Source organism: Macrobrachium rosenbergii, chromosome 43, assembly GCF_040412425.1.
Source record: "Macrobrachium rosenbergii isolate ZJJX-2024 chromosome 43, ASM4041242v1, whole genome shotgun sequence".
In the NCBI taxonomy this organism is placed as follows: Eukaryota; Metazoa; Arthropoda; class Malacostraca; order Decapoda; family Palaemonidae; genus Macrobrachium; species Macrobrachium rosenbergii.
Window position 1 is genome coordinate 23,147,476 of NC_089783.1, and position 15,808 is coordinate 23,163,283.

A 15,808-nucleotide genomic window follows, 5' to 3' on the forward strand; every position below is an offset into this window, starting at 1 on the left:
ATATATGGCAAAATCCTCCATATACAGGTTACTTTTAATTCTATTAGGTAGATTATTATTGATATCACTTATTGCTAAGTAAACAGTGTGCTACTAAGGACGTTTCCTTGTGGAACACCATTTTCAAGAGGAAATGTGCTTGACAATACATCATCAATTCTCACCTGAAAAGTGCGATGTCAGAAAGTTTGGATAAACCTGGGTAAATGTCCATGGATGCTGTTTTTATATAACTTTTTAATGCTGCATACCTCCGAGTAGTACCATATGACTTTTCAACATCAAAAAAGACAGCTACAGTAATTTGTTTTCATTCAAATCCTCTGCATATGTGGTCTTCGAAGTTAGAAAGAGAATCTAATGTAGATCTGTTAAATTGTGACCCGAATTGACTGGGAGTCAGAATTTTATTTTCTCGAATGTGCCATGCTAGTTGAGCATTTACCATCTTCTCTAGCAACTTGCATGAGCAACTTATTAAAGAAACTGGTCTGTAATTATTTATATTACTTGGATCCTTTCCAGGTTTGGGATGGGAATTATAGCATATTGCCATTCATCCGGAAATAGATTTCGAATCCATAAATTATCATAAAACTGTTAAAGGTATGACTTTGCCAAAGGTGCTAAGTGGCACATCATCCCAAAGCAAATATTGTCTCCTCCAGGAGCAGATTTATTGCTGTTCAAGAGAGCATATTCCAACTCTTCCATATTAAATTTTCTATTATAATATATATCTTCTATTGTTTCAAAATTTATTGTTGTTAATTCTACATTATTTTCCTTTGTATGGAACTGTTCATTTACATTTTTATCACTATTTACATTTGCTAAGTTTTCACCTATTATATTACTTATATTATTTCTTTCAGATCAAGGACAGTACGTATTCTTTTTCATCTTCTAATATGGCATGTCTACGTAGGTGGTTTAACATGGGTACAATTTATTTTCCTGAATTTTTCACAAATTTCTTACAGTAATACCTCAAACATTCACGAGGTTAGGTTCCAGAACCTGTCGTGGATCAGGAAGAATAGCTAATGTTTGATACGAGTCACTAAAAATGCTAATAAATGCTTTCCTACCGAAATAGTACGCTATTTTCACCTTATTTAACCTCATTTCATGCTTTTTTCAGCTTTTAACTGGTATACAGTTATTCTTTAGTAATTAAAATTGGTTCGGGAAGCATAATTTCCTTGAAATGCAGCAGCTTTAGCACGAAATATGACAAAAATATGCCTTCAAATACGTGAGGAGAAGTTTTAAAGGTCATCCCTATTTTTATATCTTATTGATGTACATTTTCTTTGTGTTTTCTTTATTCTGTTTTCTTTTTTCATAAAATAGCAGATACTCACCAATTTTATGTGAAGTTTCAAGATGTATTTTGGTTATATTTCTAGTAAAACAAACAATAAAATGTAAAAACATTTGTATATATAATAATGCCAGTTAGTGAAGTATACTTTCACGCCGATAAAAGATAAAAAAAGCTTGTACAGGCAGTCCCCGGTAACCAGCGGGGGTTCTGTTCCTGACAGTGTGATAACTGAAAATCGCTGATAATAGCGCCGATCCCTGGTTATTGGCGCTGATATCTGGTTATCAGCACCAATAACCGGGGACTGGAACCAATAACCTGGGATCAGTGCCAATAACTGGAGATCGGCGTCGGAAATCCGGTTATTGTCGTCACTAGACAAGCGCCATCAAACCGGATCGCCAATAACTGGGGACTGCCTGTATTATGATGAAGTGAAGTGAAAATAGCAAAATCAAGTGAAAATAGCAAACTGAATCTGTTGATTTGTTTACACAAAAAATGCCCTCATGCCATCTACTAAAGAAAAGAAATTACTAAATTTAGTTCACAACAAGACTTAAGTCATACTTCGACTTAAAACACTCCGTATAACGAAAAAATAAGCTTGTCCCATATAAATAGAGTAACCAAAGATTCATTTATGGTAACTAGAAGCAAGAAAATCGCTCTGAATTGAGTTAAATATGGTAAAAAAAACTTACCTCATTATCATCCTCAGCTGATTTCCAATCCAAAACATTTTTGATTTCGGTCATATTTCTAGTAAAACAAACAATAACCACTGCCTGGTGGACAAGGCAGTTGCTGTCATCGGCCTAATGCTTATCCACTGCAGCATCTACCAACTCTCTAGGGAAGAGAAAGGCGGTACCCAGCAACGGTCCGTTCCGTAGGGTCATTGCCGACTTGGGTCCCAAAGACCTGGTGAAGCAAGAAAGAGAAGCGTCTCTCTGCTTGAGAACCAGTTTGGCTCACAGGTTTGCTGTCTGGTGGGCGAGGTAAGAGATTGCTCTACCTCCAGACTGGCACAGTCTCCCAAAAGTGGAGTCCTCCCCGGGTACGGTTGTGCCCGAGAAGGCAGCCACTTTGGATACTGTGAACCGCCCTAGGAGAACTGTTAATAAGCTCAGTGGTCTGGTAAAACTAAGGTATACTTAACTTAATGACCACAGATCCAACCAGGAGACTGCCTGGAGAGCCGCCATGGTGGTGGCTTCCAGGGTTGCTGCCTCTTGCTGTGAAAGGGAGATACCCTCCACAGTAAGTTGCTGCAACGAGAGACCCGGGCCTAGACAGACCAGGTCCGGGCCAACCAGCTTAGGCGGCAATGCCCCTTCCAAAGGCGTGTAGAATCGCTTATGTTGAGGTAGCGGAGGGAGAAGCAACTTGCCCAAGCAGTTCAAACCCCCTCAGCAAGCATGGACCATGGCAGCCCCACCGACACCTTAGGTTCCTTCTTCAGACCCCAGAAGGATTTGAGGTGCGAAAGGCTGTGCTGATGAATCAGCGCAAAAACCTCTGCAAAGGTCCTCTGTGTCTTGGGGGGTGCCCGCGTCCTGGGAAAGAGGACCCTCCAGTCCTTCCAGGGCGTGGTCCTCCCAATCTACTCTCCCGGCAGGAGGAGAACCTTGGCAGACCCCTGGGATCCTTCCTGCACTACGCAGGCATACGATCTGGTTGATCCGAGAACTGAGCCAGGAGCGTAATCCTTTGTAGTTGAACTCCGGGGAGACAACTCACCAGAATTCCTCCTGTCCGACTCGCACCTCCTAGGGGAAGCCCAGGAGGATGAGGGGACAGGCGAGGAGGATCAGGCACCCCTGCTGGTCTTGCTAGCAGGAACCATCAGGAGCAGCGGGCCAAGAGCGGTCACCAACTTCTGGTGATGACGGCAACTTGGGTCAAGGAGAATGCTTTCACATTGGTGAAGTGTTGTCCCGAGGAAAGTGGAGTGGTTCATGCGAATCGAGCCAGCGCTCAACTCCACCGAGCCAGGCTGGCCATGCAGACTGGCTGGGGACTGGGTGGAGTCAAAAACGTGGCTGGCTGGCGATAACTTGCGCTGTCCTCTATACAGGCCCCAGTCTTCTTCGAGGCCAAAACCTCATAAGAAGGCTGAAGAGGGGACCTCTTCTCCGTCTCACCAGGTGTTTGGACTCGAGAGGCCGAAGTACCTTCCCAGGAACCTTGCTTGGCACTCATGGAAGTGCCAGCAGGAAGAGCCGAGACACCTGCATGTCCAGGCTCTTTCATCCTGCACCCGTGTCAGTATGGAGAGAGGTCTCTCTGGTACCAGTCCGGGGTACCCGAGTCTCCTTAGAGACCTGGGTAATCAGCACAGCTCACCAACAAGTGTCCGACGTAGTGCCAGCCTTAGAAGCGACTTCTTCGGCACAGCAACAGGAGAGCAAACCAAGGCCTGCACGCCCTCAGCTCCTGAGACAACTGACCGTGGTAAACGAATCACTGCCTTCCCTGTGGAAGGAGGCAGTCCCTTAGAAGTCCCAGGGCGAGACTTCTGGGGGCAGGGGGGACAGCCTTCTTTTTCCTCAGCTGAAAAACCTTGGAAGAAGCAAAGAGGTAGCAGAAGATGACGACGACGCAGACGAAGACGATTAAGACGATGACACCTTCCGAGACCTCTGCTTTGTCATCTTCTTCAGGATGGCGGTCAGGTCCACATCCAGAAGGAAGCAGCAGAAGACACAGGAGCATCCAGGGGGGCCAGGGAAGCAGGAGCATCCCAGGCAGTGGAGACATCAACAATCGGACCAGAGTGACCGGGACAGGTGGACCAGCACAGGAGCCAGGGAAGCCAGGAGTCGAGACACGGGTGGAGAAGGAACAGGAGCCAGGCCGAGCCGAGAGCCAGGTAAGCCAGGAGCCGGGAAGGAGAGTAGGTCAGCAACAGCATGAACCGTGATGTAGGGAACAGATGAGGTTACCATACCGGAGGGGCCTGGTAGGGATAGCAGGGCCAGGAAGCCAGGCGGCAGCAGCAAGGCATGGTGAGAGGTGGGCATGGCTGATACATGGGTACCCAGGTGTGGGGCGACAGTCACCAGCAATTTGGCAAATGAAGTCATGGTGACTGTAGACGTGGTGGCAGTAGTCGCGGTGCGGGTGGTCACACGAGTGCCAGACAGATGGGAAAGCAGGCCCTCCAATGACAGGATGCCAGGTAAACCCAAGTGATGCTAGGTAGAAATAATGTCTGGAGCCTGCCTACTGAGACAAGTCTCTATCGCTAAACCTGAAGACAAAGTTGGGTCAAAGAAGGGAGTCTCTACTCGCTCCAGGGGAAAAGATTCCCCCCCTGGAGCGAGAAGAGGCCCCCAAGAGGATGTCCTGATTGTCCACTTCCCCAAGGCCTTCCACACCCGACAAAGTGAGTGAAGAAGACGGAGGAAAGTCCTCACCCAAAGGAGAGGCAGCAAGAAGGGGAAGCTTGCCGCGAGGGAGAAACGATCCCCAGGGATCAGCCACCAAGGGAGTCATCAAGGACGTATAACCCTCACATGATGCCCTGGCGGGCTCCCTCCAGTACTGTCTCTGCCCCTCAAACTTCACCCATTGCTCAGCAGACCAGGAACAACACTCCGAACAAGGTGAAGTATGTGAACACACACACCCCCTGCAAGAGGAGCAAAGAGCACTGTGGGTCCATGTCAACATCAGATCGAAAGCTATTACACTTCTTACCCCCTATCCCAGGGCACACATGCTGGGGGAAGGAGGGCTTGCAATGTTTATCAGAAGCTTTCATGCTAGCAAACAATAAGAAAAAGATCCCACCAGGTAAAATCTGCTTGACAGGAGTCAAGGCAGAGGGTGAAGAAATATGTCCACACCCGATGACGGCCAAAAGCAAGTTGGAATGTTTACATCCAGGCAGGCATGACTCAGGCATGACTCCTGCCTCCTGGACGGTAGTTAACTGCCTAACTACTTTGTCTGAAAGTTCAACGGCCATTTCTAGCTTTGCTGAAAGTAATTCCTAATGTAAAGGACCGACGGTTTATATATGTTGGAACAAATACAAATTACTTTCAGAAATTGTGATTTGTTCCTATAGGATATACAAATCCTTGGTCCTTTACATTAGGAAGACTCACTTGTTTAAAGGAGTATTCTGGGCGAGTCTCTGAACTGATGGGAGTTCACCACACCTGGGTTTCCCTTCCAGGCCGACAGGGCGAGAAAGAGTACCATGCCTCTGACAATGATTGGAGTATAGGAAGTGTATGATCAATTGTCAGACTTCTGGGCCTTTTCGAATGAGTTAGGGAATGTAACTTCATAAGAAAGTAGGCTAGGATGAATCTAAAAGTCGGTGACAGTAAGACAAATATGAGCACTGGGTTTGTCTTATGTCAGGGTCTCCTTCCTCCCCTTGCTAGAGGAAGGAGAGGGTTTGCTTCTATAGATCTAACATAGAAAAACAGAATGGATGCTTGAAGCATTGGCTGCCAGCTCCAGCATGTGTCGCCTCGAATCCCACTCTCTGCCTAAAGGAAGAGATGAAAGGATGACGAGGAAAGGAGGAGGAGAGGCCAGTCACTCACGCAATCACTCTTACGGGGTAACTTCCATAACCGAACACCTTAGGTAAGATGCTACCTGTCCTCTCAGAGGAGCCGGGTAAGCTAAACAACTTGTTGAGCAGCCACCACAGGTCCCAAGGAAAATGTGTCCAAAGGTTTATGGGCAATGTCCCGAAGGTAAAAAGATGTAAAGGTGGTCTGTTGAGACCACACCCCCCCCCCTTCCTGTACTTGAGGAACTGACAGATTCTTCTGGAATATGAGGTTTGGACCAATGTCCCTGACTTTGTGAGCTCTCGGGTGGAAGGTACCGGTGTCGTCTTCGCCAGCTGCAGAATAGGCTCTCCTGACTGTCTCATGAAGCCAGAAAAATCATGTTCTTGGACGCTTCTTTCTTGTTAGAGCCAGTGCTAATGAAGTCAAAGTAGCATCTCGTCTGGATCATTACCAACAAAGTCCTATAGGGAGGGGATTGTGAAGGACTCAAACCTGGCGTCAGGGAGCGACAAGTTCTGAGTCTTCGCAACGAAATCCAGGACGAAGTTGAGCATAACTGATCCCCATCCCCTCAAGTGTTTAACATCAAAGGGAAGTCCATGAAGTTTGCCTACTCTCTTCACCAATGCCAGGGCAAGCAGAAAAGCAGTCTTAAGGGTCAGGTCCCTGTCTAATGGCTCTCATAAAGGCTCGTACGGTGCACAAGTCAGGTTCCTCAAAACGAGTTACATCCCACACAGGAGTCCTGAGGTCCTTGGGAGGGCAAGACATTTTGAAACTTCTCATCAGCAGCAAAATCTCCAATGAGGAGATGTCTACACCTTTCAGGTATAAGACTGCAGCCATATAGCCTTTTAAAGCTGAAACATAAAGAAGCTTCTCTTGACGAAGTAAGATGAGGAAGTCAGCGACCTGCTGAACAGTGGCTCCGACTGGAGAGATACCCTGTCTACAACACCAACCACAGAAAATGGCCCATTTTCCCTGGTACATCGCTGCAGAGGACTGCCTGAGGTATCCAGCCATCTCTGATGCTGCATGGCGAGAAAAGCCTCTCGCTTGCAAGAGATGCTGGATAGTCTCCAGCTGTGAAGACACAGGGACTGCACTGCCTGATGGTACCACTTCACATGCGGTTGACACAGAAGGTTGGGCCAGGGAGGAATCTCTCCTGGTGTCTCGGACAGCAGAGCTAGCAGGTCAGGATACCAAATGGCCGCAGAGCCACCAGAATCATTCTGAGATTCGGGGTGATCAACAGCCTGCTGATTACCTTGCGAATGAGACAAAACGGAGGGAAGGCGTACACGTCAAGGTTGTTCCACGGGTGTTGGAATGTGTCCTCCACAGCGGCCCACGGGTCCAGCACGATGAAGCAGAAGACTGGAAGTTTTCTGTTCTGCTGGGCGGCGAACAGATCGATGGCAGGAAGCCCCTTCAGCTTGAACAACCTCTCTGTGATGTCTGAGTGAAGGGACCACTCTGTCCCTATCACTTGATTCTGGCAGCTGAGCTTGTCTGCCACTATATTCCTATTGCCTGGAATGTACCTGGCTGACAGCTCTACCGAGTCAGCTATTTTCCATTCGTGCACCTGCAATGTCAACTGATGCAGCGGGAGGGACACCAATATGCCACTACTGTTGTGTTGTCGCTCATCAACACCACCAAGTGTCCCATCACTTAATTCTGAAACTCTTGGTGGGCTGGGAAGGCCATCTTCAGTCCCAGGATGTTAATGTGAAGGTGCTTGTCATCTCTGTTCCACACTCCAGAAGTCGGTAACTCCTCCAGGTGTGCACCCCAGCCCTCGGAAAGGATTGAGGGTCTCAAAACTGGGACCAGTACTCCTTCATTCCCCACTGGAGAGAACAAAGGTGAAGCCGCCCATGAGGAACCAGCTTCTCCAATGACAACAGGTGACCGATGATGACTTGCCATTGCCGAGACACATCTGACAAAGCACTGTTTCTCAGATTCGACCAACTGTCTGATGAGATTTGCTTTTGTGCTACAGAGAGGAGATTCCCTTCTTTTCAACAGTACATTAGCCAAGAAGTTTACTATATTTTTTGTCGTGTACTTGAAGGCTTTCCCGGATGGAGAAACCACAAATCTTTGGACACTGTCCTTTCAATTAGCTTTAACAATGACCCTTGAGAGTCGTCAAGCCAAGAGGCAGCTCTCAATGTCCTTCCTAAGGTTAATTCAAAATTCACCATCCCTGCAATGGTGAATTTTGAGCCTATTTGACGTAAATAGTCCCATGGTGGGTCTTTTGGGGGGAGAGGCAGCCTTCTTCTTCTTCAGCTGGCAAGCCTCAGAAGAAGAACCATGTAGGCAAAAGTTTTCTTCCTCTTGTATCTTTTAAGACCTTGGAATTCATACCCTTTTGTTGCTAGTGTAATGTTGTTTCCACCAAATGTTATGATGTTCCTTTCTTTACTTCTTTTACTGTTACTTTATTGTTTCTAGCTTTATTTGTTGTTAGTTGTTAGAGTCCCAGGAGGCCTAGGAAGACACAGTGTAGTTTTCTTACTTCATTAACACACTAATAAAATATACAGCATTTATACAAGTTAAGTGAATCGAAGTATGAGTCTTTCTTTCTTCTTCTTAACCCACAACTGGTGAGGCTCTTGACCTCACTCCTCTAAGGCTCTCCTCTCTCTGCTTCTCTAACTATCTTCTATATGCTTCTCTCCCTTCAAACTTGCATTCTGAAGATTCTTCAAAGGAAAATATCCATCCCATAGTAGGCGGACCATTGCTTCTGTTCCGTCTTGTAGTCGTCCTTTAGTGGTTGGAGATTATCTAACGACGTCCCTTTGGGTGTGATTAAATTACTTAATTCCCTCCTTCATGGGTGGGACTAATGACGTCACCGGAAGTCTTCAGGTTCCGGCGAAAGTTGAAAGGTCAGGACACAGGTGAGATGGGTAGGCAGTTTTATTATGGTTGCCTTTAGATTACTCTTGCACCAATGCTTTGGCTACCTAATCATAACACTTTCTGTTTCATTATTCTCTCTCTTTCTCTGTCTATCATAATATTCTCCCAGCTATCATTACACTATTATGAATCCCATTATCTTAAAAGAAACAATAATTTTAATTACCTTAGGCTCCCCCACTACTTTTACAAGATTAAACACTGCTTACATACACAGCAAATTTTAAAGTAAGTTGTATTTTTCCTAACATACAAACCTGAAGTTCTTTATACAGGATTTACCTTGCCTATGCAAGCTGGAATGGCCGTTCAACTTTCAGACAAGGTCATTAACTACCAACAGTAGGGGGGAAGCCCTGCCCACTCATCAGTCTGCACTCCAATTTGCCTTTTGGCCCAGGTACTAGAATGAGGGGTGGCTGAAGTGGGCTGTAAATGTAAAGACCATCAGGTTTGTATGTTAGAAAAATACAATTTACTTTAAAAATTTGCTATTTGTTCCTAAACAAATACTAAGCTTCATTCTTTAGGAGTCTGGGGCGAATCTCTGAACACCCCTGGTCTGGAAGAGCTGAGTAAGGAATCCCTCATCTATAGCTTGTTAGACATACGGGATGTTGCAACTGCTACACTTCTGGGCTTAAAGTGATAAGTTTGTGTCATTACTTTTGAAGAAAGCTTGGAGGAACCCAGTCACTGGAGGGGCATTAGAGGCCCTCAAGCGAGAGATCAAACCCTCCACAGAAGGCATCCCCAGGAGGCCTAGGGAAGGCCTTAACTCCCTACGCCCCTCAGGGTCTGCCACACCTGGAATCAAAGTCAGGTTAGAGGGGGCACTCCCCTTTGCCCTGAGGGGGAATCACCCCGACTCAAATGAACGGAGACCATTGGCAAGGAGTCATCCTGGGTCATCACCCTACTACAGCGACTCTCTACCAGCGAAGCAGTAGGAGACAGTGAAGGGGAGCCTGCTCCCTTAGGGATGGCAACAATGATAGGCAGCTTGGCTGGGGGCAAGAAGGAATACAGGGTCTGTCTGCATCTGGGGCAGCGCCTCATGACACACAGCTTCCTCTCTTTAGGCTCAGATAAGTCATGGGTTTGCATAATCAAAATAGCAACAAACAACTACTCTCATAAAAACACAAGTATACATAAGTATTTCACAAACAAAAACATAGGTAAGCCAAATGGGTTGTCGGGAAGAGGAGACATCTACAACTGATGACGGCCAAAAGCAAGGTGAATGCTTACTGACTGGGTGGGCAGGACTTCCACCACTACCGTCCGTAGTTAACTACAGGCAGTCCGCGGTTAATGGCGATCCGGTTTTACGGGGCTTGTCTAGTGACGAAAATCGGAAATTTTTGGTGCTGAAAATTACTGATTTCCGCTTATCGGCGTCGATACATACGTAAAAGAGGTGCCGATAACCAAAAATTGGCACTTTTTGGCGCCGATAAGCCGCGAAAATCGCCGATTTTCAGTTATCATCATTTCCTCAGAACGGAACCCCCGCCGATAACCAAGGACTACCTGTGCCTTGTTTTAAACTTAAATGGCCGTTCCCAGCTCACACTGCAAGTAATATCCATATGTAAAGACCAAAGGTTTGTATTCGTGTAGGAACAAACAACCCATGGAAGGGAATCCTCACTGAGTATCTATAACAGGTTTTGGGTGATGGATGGGAATCCCCATATGAGTATTAATATTACGCATCAAACTGTTTTAACGAATTTAGCGGGAAAGAGGTTCATAGCACTTCAATGGTCCATAAATGACTTATGGCATCTTATTACCTCAGCACGGGAGAGACATCATCAGTATGCCTTGCGATTTCAGAAGAGGATGTACTGCCTCTTTGCAGCTCCAGGATGCCTTTTGATTTATTTGCTCATAAATATACCTAAGGATTGCTATTGGTTTTAGTTCTTATCTTTTATGATAGTATGTCAGTATAATTGTAATTTTGCAAAGAAAAGTACAAAGAAATATGAGAAAAAACATGTATACTGTACCTCACAAAAAGTTACTGCATCTCCCCATGTCAGTAAATCTCCTAAATATTTTACAAAACAAATATACTCAAAATCTATTACTGATTTTAGTACTTATCTGTTGATATTGTGTGAGCTGTAATTATAATTTTACAAAATAAAATAAAATAAATTAGAAAAAATATGCATAATTTGGTAAAATTAACATATCTTTACGAATGTTTTGTAAAAGAGGCCCCACACAGGATTGTAAATACTGTAGTCATTTTCAACTTCCCGTGGAAGGTAGGAAAAAATTTTTAGAATTTATTTTCCTACACCATGTGCATTTGCCTATCTCCCTCTTTCCATTGATGCGTTTTTTCCTTAAGCTGGCCAACCTTAAAATTTGTGCAGTCTGGGGGTGTACTTGATATATATTTAGCCCGTCCCTTCAGGGTTAAACAGAAAGCAAACAGCAGTTGGGCAGAGAAGCACTGAGACATTTTTAAACTGCCGTAGCTTAAAGGAAAGTGGAGTGCATACTGAAAGGTGAGTGGGACTTCCACCTACCTGTTGATAATTGACAACTTTGTCTTAAAGTTAGATGGCCATTCCAGCTAACTTTCTCAAGTCTAATCCCTATGTAAAGAGCCAAGGACTGTTAGGAATAAATATCAATTACAATGGCTATAAATATGCTACTATACTCCTCAAATGTTGCTTACTTGAAGGTGTATAAGAACGCTGGTTACCAAAGCCTCTCATCTTCATCCTTTGCAACTTCAATGCCAGATTCTTCTTTTGTCCATCATCTACAGTAGTTTTTACCCTATCAAATTTCTCTATTTCAGTTGAATCTTCAGCTGCTCCCTCCATCATGTTTATTCTGAAAAATAAAAAGAAAAAAAATTATCTAGATATAAAATTTCTAAATAACGAGAACCATAAAAATATATGATCTTTTGCAATAATTCTGCATATAAATCCTTAAAATCACTTTTAATATTACACAACAAACAAGTCATTTACTAGTGCTCATGGATTCCAAAAACCTAGCTACTAACTGCAACTCTTCATATTAACACACACCTAGTGTTCACATAAAATGAATTAGTTATGTACTGTGTTAGCCTCAGAATTCTTATCCTCCTGTAAATTGAGCATGAGAAACATGAAAAACAAGTTTTGCAAAATAATAAAGGAGCTGTTATATGTTACAGAACACTGCATGCAATAACTGCTATGCAAGACCATAAAATAAAGCTTTCAGCACTTTACAAATGTGAAGCCGGAAACAGCCGTTAAACTCTTGAACAAGGTGGTTAGGCAGTAACTACTGTCAGGTAGATGGGAATACTCACCTGCCCAGATGTAAACATTCCAGTTTGCCTTTCGAGTCAGGTTGCAAATTGAGGGGTGGCATGAGGTGGGCATAAAAATGTAATGTGAAGGACCTCAGGTTTGTATAATTAGGAAAAATACAATTAACCTTTAAGGGGAGCGTTTGATGAAAAAATCGAAGAATCCAAATTTTTCCTGATATTTCACATAAGGACTCTTACATCTCTTGACTATATTCTCAGAAAATTTTATTAAAAAATTCGCAATAGTTTTGGAGTTATAAGCCAAAACCGTAACCCTACTATCACTGAGAAAATTACATTTTTCGTATAATGTAATGATAACTTTAGTATATCGGTAGTAATTTCAATTTAGCTATCAAAGAAGAATATCTAAGTGCGGTATATGGTAACTATATCCTACGCATGTGCGTAGAGGCTCTGTTGGGTGAAGGAGTGTACCCACTTGGGCAATCAGTGGCAGCTCAGCTCTCAATGAAGCAAGATGTCGCTCTGCCCAACCTCACCCGTGTTTTGCCACACTTTTCATTCAGCACACTTATATTACTTTGCAAGTCAATTTTTTGTATTTCTCTTGGCTTTGCAATACTTCTTTGCTCAGAAGAAACCATGCCGAGACCAAGAAAATTTAAATAACATCTACGTTCCATAAGAGAAAGGAAGAAACGACATCATGAAGAGGGAGGCATCCAAGAGAGAGGAAAGAGGGGGACCAGGAGCCTAAATATATAAAATATAATTCAATATACATAAAATAATAATCACAGATAACACCAATATGATATAACATATTAAATTTGTCATAAAAACCTCAGTGTGTGAGACAACAAGCAAATAAATGAACAGACAAGCAAAAAATGTCATCATAAAACTTTGGAGGCCGATATCTCAAAACTAAAGTTATCGACCTTCAAATGGAAACTCAGACGTAACGAATTCACCTATCTCAATGGAACAAAAAGCAAATGAAAGCTAAATAAATTGTCCACAAAACTATAGTTTTTTTTGGTCCCAAAAATATTTTTGGGATTTATTTTTCCATGAAATCGATCCAAGATTTTTCAAAAACCGAAAAATACTTATAAAAAAAAAATTAAAAAAAACACTCTATTACTTTATTCCAATCTATAATACCTGTCTACCATGTAATTTTCAGCTCTTAGGTTGCAATAGTTATGGCTGAGTTTATTTTTAAAGAATTTTTTTTTGGGGGCAGGGTACCAGCAAATGTGGGGAAGGAAAATATGAATACTGACCTTTTAGATTATACATAAACTAACCAATGCCCAAAATTTCAAACTGATTCATGTAAAAAAAACCAGAGTTATTAATAAAAAACTATTTTTTCAAACGCTCCCCTTAAAAACTGTGATTCGTTCCTGCATGATATACAAACCAACAGTCCTTTACATTAGGAAGACTCACCGGTTGGAGGGAGGAATCTGAGTGAGTCTCTTGAACTCACTGGAGTTGTGCACACGTTGTAAGTCTGTTTTGTGGTTTTTGTTGTCGTAAGCTGGATTGCATAGTGAAAAAAGAACAACGTGAACAGGTGAGTGGATCACATAATTGAATCATTTAAGGAGAGGTTAGGCAAACAAAATTTTCAAACCTAGATGTCCAAGGGCATCAAGAGGAAAGAGGCAGCCTTCCTCTCCTTTGGCCGACGGAGGTCTATCTGGTTCCCGGGACCCCCTTGAACCTCAGGAGAGGAAGGGAAGAGGCAGCAAAAGATAAAATCGAGGCTAAGTTGAAGAAGGTGGCGGCTACTTCCACAGGGCGACTTCCTTCACCTTCACTCCGACATCTTCCACAGGATGGTGGACATGAAACATCATATCCTCCAGGCCAGCTAGGTAGGATTGCAACGGAAGCGGCCCAGGACACAACCACCAGGAGAAGCAGCAGGCACGATCAGGACAGCCGATGCAGGAGCTATGGAAGTGGTTCAGAAGGAAGGAGTTACCGCAACGGCCAGGAATGTCACATGAAAGTCACCAGCAGCGTCAGGAATGATCAGGACGGTGTGGCAGGAGACCAGGAAGAGCTGCCCAGAGACTGTCGCTGAGTCAACAGGAGCATAACACAGGAAACAGAAGGAGCAGATGGACCACAAGTACACTAGAGGCAGTGCCACAGCATACACGAAGGCCAGCAATGACAGCGATCGACCCACATCGGCGAGAACAGAGTCCAAACAATCCTGACATGGAACTATGCCATTCCAACCAGGTGCTGTGGTCGATCACGAAGCAACACTGAATGAATGCCGGGACTCCTTTGTGCAAAGATATCCCAACTGAGATATCCAGCCAACTACTGCTGTGCCTGCGATGCTCACTGTCAACCTGAAAGAAAACGCAAAGATGATTAGTAGAGGGAGACTCCTCTAACTCCAAGGGGAACTGCCCTACGCAGCAAGAGGAGGCCCCTTAGAAGAGGTCGCCCGACCGCCTACACGTCCCCCCCACCCCCTCACGGTCTTCGCCCGACGAGCGAGCGAAAAGGGCGAAGGAGAGAGAAGGAAGGAGGGGAAGCCACCAAGGGCACTGTGGAAGCGAAACTTACCAACAATGCCAGCAAACTCCCCCGCCCCCGGCAACTCTCTAGGACAGGTGGTGAAAACAACACTCAGCACAAGTAGAAAGGAAGTAGCCATGCCCTTGTACACAAAGGGCAGGAGCCCAAGGGGAGCAAACTCTTACATCCTGATCAATGCAGGGGAGCGAAGATATTAGGTCCCAATCTAATATCTCGGAACATACAGGGCAATACCTTCAGTATCTAAATAAAGGGCTACTGAAGTAGAAGCATTACCACTCGGTTACACCCCTCTAAATACGCCCTTGGCTGTCAAACCTAAGACACAGAAGCAGGGGAACAACGGCTTATGCAAGGCTATCACAAATTGTGAGTTTGTATTAATATCAAACATGTAATATACACACAAAAATACAGAAAGATCCCACCGGGATAATAAAGAGCTTAACAACAGTCAGGCAAAGAGATCAAAAAACATGTCTGCAATGCATGACAGCCGAAAGCAAACTGGAATATTTACATCTGGGCAGGCGGGTATTCCTGCCTACCTGACGACAGTTGCTGCCTAACCACCTTGCTCAAGAGTTTAATGGCCGTGTCCAGCTTCGCCGTAAGTAATTCCTAATGTAAAGGACCTCAGGTTTGTATATCGTGTCAGAACAAACCCTAGGATGGCCATAACTCACTAAGTTGCTTGGCATCCACCAGTCTTGCAATAACAGTTGGATTAGTAGTGAGGTCTTCCTTCTGCCCAGAAAGAGAGTCTGCCAATGGAAGACTCTCCCGCCGAGTGAAATTAAGCCTCAAACGAGTTACCAGAGTGAATGTCCTCTCCCTCTTCCTGATTCCTAAATGAACAATCGGTGTGAGACAATGAGGGGGAGATAGTTCCCTTGGCAGTCAAAACAGCCGGTGGAAGGAAGGTGCCAAAGACCTCCTTTGGTGTCACCAGCAGAGTATTCTCCTCTGATGGCATGAGTGAAATCTTCCCAGCTTTCTTTTTCTTGGTCGCAAATTTTACCCACTGTTCTGGCAGTCACTCATGGAATTCAGAAAATGCATCCTCTTGATTGCAGACATGTTTCTAAAATACATACA

General features: G+C 44.4%; 1 protein-coding gene across 5 annotated transcripts in view; it reads right to left on the minus strand.

The window, feature by feature from the left end:
- Window positions 1-15,808, minus strand: part of LOC136828655 (NK-tumor recognition protein-like) — a 124,636-nt gene that overhangs the window by 104,834 nt on the left and 3,994 nt on the right. For all 5 annotated transcript variants that reach the window (XM_067086702.1, XM_067086701.1, XM_067086704.1 and 2 more), the window contains one exon: window positions 11,534-11,694. In XM_067086702.1, coding sequence (XP_066942803.1) covers window positions 11,534-11,687 — 154 coding nt within the window. In that variant the 5' untranslated portion in view covers window positions 11,688-11,694. The remainder of the gene's footprint in view (window positions 1-11,533; window positions 11,695-15,808) is intronic.